General features: G+C 40.1%; 1 protein-coding gene across 1 annotated transcript; it reads right to left on the bottom strand.

Annotated features, from left to right (window-relative positions):
* Positions 1–2166: 2166 nt before the first annotated feature.
* On the bottom strand, positions 2167–12284 carry LOC306999486 (alanine aminotransferase 2; the record flags this gene model as incomplete). The annotated part of the gene is made up of 11 exons (XM_079614189.1): positions 2167–2630; positions 2910–3022; positions 5225–5380; positions 8005–8179; positions 8400–8536; positions 9699–9778; positions 9899–10142; positions 11108–11241; positions 11538–11646; positions 11785–11874; positions 12180–12284. The coding sequence occupies 11 exons, from the start codon at positions 12282–12284 to the stop codon at positions 2540–2542; spliced, it is 1434 nt and encodes a 477-aa protein (XP_079470315.1). The 3' UTR covers positions 2167–2539.
* Positions 12285–12628: the final 344 nt, after the last annotated feature.

Genomic DNA, 12628 nt, shown 5'->3' with positions numbered 1-12628 from the left:
GACATGGAGGGGGGGATGGTACGACCGATTGATTGACACACTTACTGTCCAATGATTCTAGGTGGTCTTGGAAATGATTGGCTGGAGTTTTTCGAGTCCTGCCCGTTCCACAGATGATTCAATTGCTTAATTTTTATTTCAGTGCTTCTAACTCAGTGGCTGTAAGTGGGTTAGGAATAGGATTTTAAGTGATTTTGAAAAAATGGCCAAAAAAGAGAATTACATACCCCACCTTTAACTAATTGAAATATTTTTATGGCTGAATTTTATAGACATATTTTCAAACAGCTATTTTTTTTTCTGAATTCTTAGACTGCAAAAAAAATACAGATTCACGTTTTCAAGATGAAGAAGAAATTTGGAACTTCAAATTCAGTTTTCTAAAATTCAAACCGTGGAAAATTCAGATCGTACAGAAAGTAGGTCACATGTCATCCACAGGGAAGAGTAAAGGATCGAACATATTGACTGCACTGCAGTAGTTTTCTGGCGCAAACGCGGTGGAATCTGTTTATCATTCCTTCGGTCGTTTTTTGATTTAATATTAGGAGTAGAAAAATGAGAAATCAGCTTGAATATTAGATTTCTAATATTCTAATAATAGTCCTAATTATAACATTATAACAAACTAAGTCCCTGTTTCAGAACAAAACAAACGATCTACAGGTCTAAAAACGCCCTGTGAAATGCCTCTTTTTGTCTTTTACTCACTGGTTTGTGCAGTACTTTTCTCGATGCATCAGTTGTAGAAGATCCGTGAACCTCTTCCCACATAAAGGGATACGCTTTTCAACGGGAGTTCCCACGGGACTTCAGCGCGAGACTACAGCTAGCCGTCTAAAACACTATTTAGGTGAATTTAAACAATGGCTAAGTTGCTAAACGCATCTTGTTGTCATGTAAGGACCCTGTTCATGTTGGACAGACATTTTAATTGCATGTTGTGTCTGTTAAGAGGCACAAAAACACTCTTTATGAATATGCCCCCATAACTGCCGTCTTAGCTGAGTGGGAGCTCTGGGCATTAGCGGTAGCAGCTCTGTGTTGCAAGCACCAATCCGGTTCGTTTTTTTTTTATATATAGACAGTACTCACAAAGGTATAACGATCAAGATTAACTTAAAAATTGCCCTGAGTTCTCCTTTAACTCCAAAAATATAGCAAGGAGAGTCAAAAGGTAGGCATCGTTTGATAGAAAACTGTTTAATTGTTTAGAAAAAATACAATTCATTACATTTGGACATTCTCATGCTGAGAAACTGCTGATGAAAGACAAATGGTTGGCGCAAGTGAAATTTTACATGCAATAACTCATGAAGGAAATAAGGACAATTCTTTTTTTTGGTGACGTTCCCCTGCATGTGAGAAGCATCCCTCTGGCTCCGTCAGGACATCCCACTCAACCAGTTCTGTCATGCCTCCTCTCCTGGCCACCCAATGGACTCTTCCTCTTGAGGGTCCAGGCCCTCCTTCCCGCCGCCTTATTGTCATCATCAAGAAGCACAATCTTTGTATTTGAACACCTAGGCCACCTAGGTTTAGTTTTTGTTCTCGAAGTCAGGAAGTGCCTACTGGGAGTGTGGGTATTATGTCATGTTGAGACGGCTTAGTTTAGTTTTCTGTATTTAGTTTCTTTGTTTGTTATTTAATCCCTGTTCATTTGTTTCCATGGTTTTTCATTTTTTCATTGTTTTCTGACACCTGTTCATAGTTTCTTTCTTCACTTAGTTCAGTGGTTTTCAATCCTGGTCATGGAAACCTATTGCTCTGCACATTTTTTTATGTCTTTTTCAACTAAGTTTTTCTACTGGTCTGCTTTTTTCTATAATAATGGTCATGATTCCTGGCTGGATTTAATCTTGCTTTAATTGTGTACAGATCCGTGGGTAGTAAACTAAGTACTTTTATAAAAGAACAACCATCTATATCTATAAAGGACAGATAATTTATATACAGTAGTCAACATTTGAAGTGGATCAAAACCTTTCATCAAAGTTATACATGAATTTTGAACAATACCCGTTCTTGTCTTAGGGCAACTTTGATTAACTTTTTTGATCCACTTCAAATGTTAACAACTGTAGTATTAGTCAATTACCTCCACCTAATGACCACGACTGGCGAGTGTGTGACCGTGAGATCCGTATGCACAGCTGGTGCGATAATCTGAGTGACATTGGAATCCAAATGAGTGAGTACAATCTAAAGTATACAATTATAATAATCAAATGTCTGAATAATTTATTAGACTGACCATGTAACCTTTCAACCTAAATTTGAGGCAGATAAAGAGTTAAATTGGAACTAAATTACATTGTGCAGCAAAAAGACAGAACGCATAGCAATACAATTGGATGCCATTGTTGGACCAATGGATGATCCTTAAAACAGAGAAATTTAAATCAAATCAAAGGGTGTTCCATCTATCTCAGCTCTTTAGGAATATAAGCAATATTCTTTAAAAAAAAATTTTTTTATTAACCTTCAAACAAATCTCATAGTCTGACATAAGCAGCTAACAAAAGCAGGTAAGATGACACTAAGAAAACTCCTTCATGAATCTCTTGTGGAATGTCTTCAGTCTTTGTAGAACATCTTCCATGGTGTCCTCGTGAGTTGCCACAAAAAGCCTGAGAAACAATTGAGAATTTGTTTTTCACAGAGAATCTATAGGATGCACAGAATATGCTTTCAATTAGGATGGGCTAACGTTTACAGCTTATTTGAATGTCTACTATGGTAAGCATAACTTAGTAAGAATTCATATACAATTGGCAATTGAAAACAACAATAAAATCACACAGATAAAAAGTAATGACAAATTCACATTTTCCAGCATGATTTAGTTCCGAATGTTTTGTTTAAGTTATCCATTCACATTACTCATGCAACAGTGGCAGTGCAAAAACCTGAAGTGATAGCTGTCCTTTCTTTGTCCAAATTCACCGCCCGGCCTCACATGCAGACCTGTTTCTTCTAGCAAATGCAAACAATACAGCATGTCTGGTTCCATCTGTTTTTTCTACAAAGAGAAAACTTTAATTGTAGAAAATATGAGAACTACAGTCAGGTTACTGCATTTTAGTATTGCCTAAAGAGATTTATTCACTGCTGTGATTCTAGTTAATTAGTTATTCAGAGTTTATGGCTTGACTGAAGACACTGCAATTGATCATTATGGGCCACGACTCACATAATGTGTATCGAGACATCTGCCAACACTTCAGTATCAGTATTTCATTCAGCCATATGTAAAGAGACTTGATTAGAAATTTGAAGGTCTTTGCATTTTGATTTTCTGTGTCGATTATTCCTATAGTTGGGTATGATTTTGTGATGATTAAACTGCATACAAACAGTTGTGCTTCTCAATTTTTTATCGAAGTCATTGAGCAATCATTTACAGCGTAAGCTGGAATAAGTAACCCTTGAAGTTATTATCTTGTAGATCAGTGGATGTCAATCCTGTTCCTGAAGATCTGCCTTCCTGCAAAGTTTATCTCCAACACCTGAAGAAGCTAATTAAGATGTTCATGAACATTGGTTATTTAAAAATGGATGTGTTCAAGCAGGGTTGGAACTGAACTCTGCAAGAATGTAGATCTCATGAAACAGGACCGCTAACTGTCAGAAAAAAATAGCAAAAATGTTACCTTTAGGGGTACAGCAACATGTCTCTGGGGCAGTACCCGTAAAGACAACGTTGTACCTCATCTACCCCTAAAAGGTGCATTTTAGTACCTTGGAGTAGTAATATGCAACCTTAAGTTTTTTATCTTTAATGGAGAAACAAAGATGACCATTTAAGGGTACTGCCCCAGTGACCATCTGTTGTACCCCTCAAGGTACAATTTTTGCAAAAAAAATTGTTATGAGAGTGTGTAGTAGATCCTCTTTTAGCAGCAACAACCTCATCTAAATGTTTCCTGTATCCTGCATGTTTGGGTCCAATATGGACAAACCAAATCGTTGGGTTTAAAAATCACTTTTTTAATTTTAAACCAACGGTTGGGTTTTACTCTCCCTAATTTTATATCGTGGCGCTATGCTGCAGTATTGGGTTTCTCCTCATACGTCATACTCCAGGATTACCGTGCCGCTGGGACATATACCGGTACAACGCTTAACGTTGCTTAAAGGGGATGTCTAATGTTATTTTCATGCATTCTGACTTATTTACACTGTTAAAGAGTTGGCCCTGTATGATGTCATAAAGGGAGGGATTCCTTGTATGGGCATCTCCTCCCGGTTACAGAAGCCATCGGCAGCGATGCACGGCACACCTCCAGGAGCTCGGCTGTTTTCGGAAAGACTCGGTACAGCGTATCTGTCTTTTATAAATCTGATTTTAAAAAAAAAGACTCTTCTGAGATATGAAGGATGCAATACTACTCTATAGGAACTCAATAATAACATGAGATTGGGAGAAACTGTGTGTGTTATGTGCCCTTTAATGGACTGATACAGTGATATAAAAAGACCAAACTCATACCTTACTGGTGATGTAGGTTATACTATATTGGTTACAGGCAAACAGATGCACTCAGAATATGAATGGCTTGCTCCATTTCTGCAAATCTGTTTTTGTGCATGAATGACTCTTTTTACCTGTTGCTTTGGTCTTCCTCAACACACGCGTGTACCACCTACTGGTAAGACTATCTAACAGCAGATGATGATTTTCCATCTGTACTCTACTGCTATTCCTGCAGTTCCCGGATGTGCAAAGTTGAATTTTCTGTTGAATTTGAACCACTGAATGTGAAAGCAAATTTGTAAAGTGAAATAAAATGGACCAAAAATTGCCTATCCAATATTATAGGCTGTATTTTTAAATAGACTGCCTATTTTGAAAGTGAAATCTGAAAGGTGTTTTCAGTCATATTACTCATTGTTTTCATTGTCTTATTTAAAAGTACTAAACTGTTTGTGTGTTAATAGTTCAGTCAGATTGTGTTTGACTTACAATTGTGATTTAGAAGAAGGTAAGATTTGTTTGTATAACATTTATGAGCAATCAAATTAATTTTTTTTTCCTGTAGGGATGCTACTGACTTTTAGACTGAATGATGAAATAGGCTAAATGGCAGTTGTTTCCATTATTTGAAATAGCTATTATACAGATTGGTGGTGATATTTACTGTTTGTGCACTGTATTATTCAACAACAGTAGTACTTTTAATTCAGTGTCATTCACAAATTGTTGCAATACACAGATTCTCACCTTGGCCCATTTTATTGCTCTTGGAGGTAAGTGTAGACAGGGGAAGACAAAAAATCCCGCCTTCAATGGCTGGCAGCTGATCCCCGGTATCTCACAAAAGACCTCCTGAATCCGACAAGCATTTTTACTTATCATATTTTTAATGGATTGGACCTCCTGACAGAAAAGAATAATTAAGTTCAATACAAAATCAAAAAGTTAATAGACAGATAATTGGATTGACTAATATTTTTTGTCACTGATATTGACACTTTTCAACTTTATCAGTTCTTTTGTATCAGGTCTACCAATACATGAGACCATTTGGTGAGTCTCTAAAACAAGGAAAAACAGCCCTTCTCTTGGAGAGCTACCTTCTTGTTTTTCAGAGTTCATCTCCAACCCTGCTCCAACACATCTGTAATTTTCGGCAGAAGCTTCCATGATCTTGCACCCCAGCTGTGAGGGGCTGTCAGACCACATTACCACTTCCTTGATCCCCTCGAGGACATCGGAGAGAGTTAGAGCGAGAACCGCTTGCAAAAGCCATGGGCTCTCAAGCAGCATTAACCACGTCGCCAAAAAGCCCTGACTGGGGAATTGGCGCAAACAGCAGAAAGCCTTCTTCCTGATACATACGTGAACAAATTTGTTGGTACCCTTTCATGAAAAAGTAAGGAACCCAAATTTTTCTCTGAAGTAACTTACTGACAAAAAAACAAAAATAAAAAAAACAGACTGCTTTGGATTTTTGATTCAACAAAATATTTAAATAATAAAACATGAAAATGGCATGGACAAAAATGATCGTAACCTTAACCTAATATTTTGTAGCACTACCTTCAGAGGCTTTTTCTGTAGCTCCCAAAGAGACTTCTGCAATTGTCAACAGGTACATTTTGGGTCATTATCCTGTTGGAGGACCAATGATCTGCGACTGAGACAGAGCTTTCTGATGCACACTACATTGCACTCTAGAATACCTTGATAGTATTATTGAGACCAGATGGTGGACCTGGATGTCAGCAGAGACCACAACAACTAGACAATCTCTAGAGACAGAACCCCAGTTAGACCTAAAGACGATGGGAACCAGACAAAACCTCTGCTCAGACCCCTATGACCAGTTACAAATCCCCCTTCCTCCATATGCCAATGTGATGTATCCTAATCTTCAAGCAGAAGCAAATGGATGAAATATTCTGAATGATATCAATCGATAATTGTTATGCAGCCTGGAATCATATTCGCACCATGTTCATTCATTTAGCCAGAGGAGAACTTCTACCCCGACTGAGCCTGTTTTTTCCCAATGTTATTTTTCTCTGTTTCTGTCACCTGATGGAGTTTGGGTTCATTGCCACTGTTTCCACTGGCTTGCTTATTTCAGACTTAATATTCAGCAATATTGTTGATTTGACTGCACTGACACAATCGGATGAGAACTGAACTGAGCTGGATGATTACATCACTGTTTTCTACAGAGCGGCTTTATAGTTGAATTAAACTAATTTCAGAATTTAATCAACTTTACACAGTTATTGAACTGAATCAACACTGAACTGAATAGCAAATTCCAGTCTGGCTTTTTTAAGACCATATGACCATCTGACATCATGCCCATGGGGGAGTCCAGAAGTTCCCTGCTCTAGTACAATCAAGTATGCTTCATGGATGACTGGTTCTCCCCTCACAGTGGAAGCAGCAAGAGAGGAAGCCTGCTCCACAATTTCCATCACCATTCCAGCCCAAAATCCTTCAGTGGACCAGAACTTAAACCCACGCTCACTGCAGACACAGAGCCAGAGCCTATGCCCGCAAAAGACCCCCTGCCAGAGGCTACATCCGTCCAGGAGCTCGACTCTGCCGCCCAGTCTGACCAGGTGTGTGTGCCAGCTCATTCATCCGTCCCATGGGAGCTTTAGTGGAGCTGGATGAAGTAGTGGCTGGTCATCCCATCCTCCAGAATCTGAATTCAATCCACCTCAGTCTGGAGTGATAAATTACCTGATGACTTCCTGTGCCCAAGCCCTTAATCCTCGCTAGTTCCGTCCAGCATCCAAGTCTCCTCGTCTCTGCTGGTTCTACCCGGCCCAAAGTCTTCTTCGTATTCTCCTTAGCTTCCAACAGCTCAGCCTAGCTTTGTTGCAATGCCTTGGGCCTCCTGGTCCCCTGCTCCACCTTGGTGTGATGATCCCTGGCTCCGCCACGGTCCTCCGAGCCCATTACTCTAACCTTGGCACCTACCTCCCTCGGCTCGACCGGGGACCATCGTCCTTCCAGCTCCACTGGGCCCCCTTATCCCTCCAGCTTTACCTTAGTCAGTCGTCACTCTAATTCTGTCACAGAGTTTTGGGACTTTGGCTGCACCTCCTTCCTCTTTGGTTCTGTTGGGCTCCTGCTTCCCTCCGGCTCGTCCTCAGTCCTAACTCCCACCTGCTTTGCCTCAGTCCTCTGGTACCCTAGCTCCACCTCGGCCACTCATCACCGCAGCTCCGCCTGGGTCCCTTGGTCCTCCGATCTCACCTGGCCTCTTCGGGCATCGGACTCCGCTTGGGTCTCTACATCTCCCGGTGGCACCTCTATCGGTTGGGCTCATGACTCCACTCTGGCTAATACCCTACAGATTTTGTTTTGGTTCAAGGCTGAGAAATGTGCTCAGCCATGTTTGCCAAGTATGATGTTTTTTTTTGCCGAGTATGACGTTTGCCGAGTATGAGTATTACGTTTTTTTCTTAATTAAAAAAATGGTGCTTGTGATTTTTCTGTATATGTTAAGCACTCATATGGAGCATACCAACCTCAGAAAAGGTGGGGAATGAGGGATCTCCAGGTTTTGGAGGATCTGTCATGAGGTCAAGTGCAATTTGTCCACCAACAGGTGGGCTGGACCTAGTGGAAAAAAGTTTGCGAGTATATTCCTTCACAGCAGGGTCAAGATTCACCAGCTCCATGTAGCCACCACGAAGCCCACACCTGAAAACAAAGAATGGTCAGAGAAGTAGACTAACATAGATTTACTATTTATCCCATTTGTTGATTAAATAAATGTGCATCTGTCAGACTCACTGGCCCACTCCCATTATTATTATTATTTGTATCCAGAGGAATTTTAATGTAAGGATCGATACACTGTAATTATATATATAGAGAAATCAAGGAAGAATAATACTCAAGAGCATAACACGCTACTCACTCTCCCATGAAGCCCTTGGAAGCAGAATTGAAGGAGGCCAGTTCCACAGTGCTGGAAATAGTAGAGCCCATTTCTGATAACACCTTCTTATAGGATTCAAACTTAGTATCTTCTCTATACACACAGCTCTGATACACCTGAAGAGAAAGACACAGCTCACAGTCATGTCAATGGAGGGTTCAAGAACAGAAGTGTGCAATATTGCTCCTGCAGGGCCACTTTTATTCAGAGTTTAGCTGTAAAGTTCGAGACACACCAAGCTGACGGCCGGCCATTGGGCGATTTCGGGCCGTTTTTGAGCTTTAGTCAGCTTAATTTTGTCTGTTTGGCTCTAGTCGGACACCGTCAGTGTTTTTTGGGCTGATTCCCCATGTTGAACCGGCAACGAGCAATCGGTGAGAGAGAACTCTGATTGGCTGTTAAGCTTAGCGAATGAGTCAGTGCATGAGCATTCAAGCGAAGGTGATGAAAGTTACGAGCAAAGAAGTCAAGACGGTACAGACAGAAGGCTGTTATAATTTTGTCATCTTACTTGAGCATTCGACTGGAATGAAGAAAGTGATCGGCGTGATTAATATTCAAAATGGTAAGCAAGTGCTGCTTTGTTTACAGTTTGTATATTTGCAGTCCTATTTTTGGTTTCCCTTTTTGAATGACAAAAACAAGACTATTGATACCTGCTGATATAGACAGATATTTACTTACACGCAGGCGCAGAACACACATGCTAGTTGACATTTGCCTTTAGTCCTTTTGGTGTGTTCAAGTGCAGCTTTTTGCCTGAGACGCAGCTAATGCGAGGTGACGATTTGCCACCGCTAGATCTTTGACGAATTTAGAGCTAAATTCTGATGGAAGGTGTCCTTCCAGGAACAGGATTGTGTTTTACCAAAGAAGGTGCACTCATATTACTTATGAATAGGAGAAAGTGCCACGCACAATATAGCGGAACAAGACCCGTCTCTAAATGCAAGAGCCAATTGCTGATTGGTACTGTCATCGCATCACTGCAGCTGCCATTAGAAGCTCCAGTTACTATAGAAACAAAGTGTTTTGCGGACTGCACATGCATTTAGCCTGATTTTGTTACTGATTTGAAATATGTTACTTAATTGTGAGTTTGCCAAGCAGTTTTGAGATTTCAGGATTCCCCCATTCAAGTAGACAGGACATGGTCTTGGATGCCCGAAATAGCTGCCTGGAGGCGTTGCAAACATGGCCGCAGAATGTATAGACTTTCCTTGAAAGGGACTTTGGTTTTAATGCAGAGAGCTCTTACATTACTTGAGAAAAACTCACCTCATCAGCCAGTAAGAAGAGCCTTTCTTCTGCAGCGAACCGAATCACTTCTTCTATGGATTTCCTACTCTGTATGTGACCTGATAATCAAAGCAACATTCATTCATGCATAATTACAAGAAGCCATTTTCCATTTCTCAATTTTTGGTTACAAGATGGCACATATTTCTCACAATAATAAGGGTTATCTATTGCTGTACCTGTAGGATTCCCTGGGTTGCAGATATAAAGCGCTACTGGATTGCATGTCCTTCTCCCTGCATGGAGCGCTCTGCGAAGCTCCTCCATCTGCAGTGTCCAGCCCTGCTCCTCACACAACTGGTAAGGTATGATGGCAGCTCTCTGGTCCTCCAGAGCCTCGGTAAATGTAGCGTAGGTTGGCACAGGTATGAGCACACCAGTTCGACACGAGCCCTCGCTCTGAACCAGCAGCTTCACCATAAACTACAAAAAAAATTTACTTGAAGTTGAACTTATACCATCCATTCTTACATTTTCAAAGAAAAGTGCTTGTATGTTTATGCATTTAAAAAATATTAAAAGGAGACCTATTATGCCCCTCACAAGATGTACTGTAATATAAGTCTCTGGAGTCCCCAGAATGTGTCTGTGAAGTTTTAGTTCAAAATACACCACAGATCATTTATTATAGCTTGTCAAACACGCTGTTTTTATGTGTGTCCCTTTAAATGAAAATGAGCTGCTGCTCCGGGCCCCATTTCCAAAAGAGGGCGGAGCCTTTACAACAGTTTGTGCTTCGGATACTCCGTCAACAACAAAACCGGAGAATGTCACGCAGCCAATCTGTCAGATAAATGTATGTAGTTTATGTGGAGTTAAGTTGATTCAACTCATCAACTAGCAAGTACCATCTTGTTAATTAAAAAACTCTTTCAGAAGCAACTTTTGAGCAAATCCAGAGTGAACTGACCCTCGTTTGTAATAGTCCGGGTAAAAATAATTTTTCCAAATATATAACACTTTAACGACTTTCTTTGGCACATTTCCTTCATAAATTAAATGTATCCACTGCGTCCTCAGTGGCCAGGAGTCTATGGAGACTCTTATGTTTGTTGGTACATCCAATAACAGAACATTTGTACTGTTTTTTGGCACAGACGTATAAACAGAAATGGTGGACTGCTGCGGCTCACTCAGGGCGGGATATATGCTAATAGGGCAGATCTTCACTAGTCATGGGTGGGGCTTCCTTTACTCTTATGTAAGAGTAAGAGAGGAAAATCAGGAACTACTCGTTTGAAGAGACAGATTATGATTCATGGAGATTAAAAAAAAAAAAGAAGTGGGTGGATTTTCACACACACTATGGACACACATTTGCGTTCATTTGCATAATAGGTCCCCTTTAAAAGGAAGAAAAAGCGATAAATGATTTTTGTTGACTAAACCATGAGAGCCATCTGTGACCCAGATGTGAGGAAGATGTTGTCGGGTGAGGAAGGAACTCCTCCGTCTCTCCTGGTAATGAACTGAGACACGCACTGTTTGATTTTGCCGATTCCACACGAATCTGTATATGAGCCTGAAGAGATTGGCACCACATGATAATCACGTACACATGAAAGGATTCAACACTACACACCTGCGATTCATATACTTCAATTAACATTTGATCAGAACTGTAACTGTTTGTCCACACTGTAAAAAAAAAAAAAAACCAACTCACTGAAATCAGCTTAAATTTAGCTGATCTCTTGAAGTTGTAATATTTGGCCATGAACATTTGCTGTGGTGCAGTGACAATTGCACTTTTCTTATCAAGTTACTTAAATGTATAAAAACAGCAAGGTACGCCACTGTGCACGGACAAAAGCTCACCTACGCTTCCACCATCACATTGTCTAAGAAGACCATTTGCCCTTTGTTTAACATCGAATGGCAGACTGTCATCTTCCAAAAGTGCTGGATAGAAGCAAGCAGCAAGGACCTGAGAAATAGCACACAGAAAAACTGAGCATTAACTGGTCCTATTTCTCATAAAGGCATGGGTTAAGATATATTTTTCCCAACATGTTTTTTTCTGTTCTCCATACAACTGAGTGACTTGTAGAAAGCTGCTACCTACTTGACGAACAAAGGTGATGGGTTTTATTCCCCCTCTGTGGAGATCTCCAGAAGACAAATCAAGCACTTCGTTATAGTTTTTTCTCTCACCCTAAAATCAGTTGAAGTAAAATTGAAAAATAAACAAAAAATCTTGTCATAAAAGTAACCATATGTTGCTCTGTGTAACCATAAAAATTGGATCCAGGATAGAAATCAGTTCAGCAAATCTGGTTTTAATTCAGGATCCAGATTTTGAATAGATTATCAAGCTCCAATATGATACAAAAAACTTCTCTCAAAAAACCTATGTAGTCATCTGCCTACTTTCTACTTCGCCTCAGATACATTTGCACCAAAATATGATATTAATATTATATGAGAATAGATGATAGTATTGTCAAAGTAATACCACACCTGTTGTATTTCAGCTGCAATCTGTGCCGCACGTATGGATAAAACATCCCTCTCTGAGAGAAACATGTTCTTCACCAATGGGCTGATTTCTCTCAGGAAAGACATTGTGGTTTCCCAGTGTGAAGATTTTCTTTGTTGCCTTGGTTAGAAGGCAACAAGAAACAAGAAGTTTCTTGGTTAGAAACTTCTATTCCTGGACCAGTTGAATTCAGCAAGATCTTAACAGTCAGTCAAATGTTCAAAACCACTCCTTACCATGAGTTTCAGTTATTAAACCCAAATCTTTCATCCTATGATACATAGGAGCAAAGTTCCCGAGAGTGGGTCGAGCTTCTTGAGACATTAACAAAGACATTGCGATATAAATAGATGATTATTCCCTGCTCAACTTCTCCCTACAGGAGGAATGTGAATCATCTACAGCATTCACATCTCATATCGACTCGCAT

Source organism: Phoxinus phoxinus, assembly GCF_949152265.1.
Source record: "Phoxinus phoxinus genome assembly, chromosome: 5".
In the NCBI taxonomy this organism is placed as follows: domain Eukaryota; kingdom Metazoa; phylum Chordata; class Actinopteri; order Cypriniformes; family Leuciscidae; genus Phoxinus; species Phoxinus phoxinus.
The sequence above is the reverse complement of the archived record's forward strand: the minus strand, read 5'-3'. Positions and strand labels throughout refer to the sequence as shown.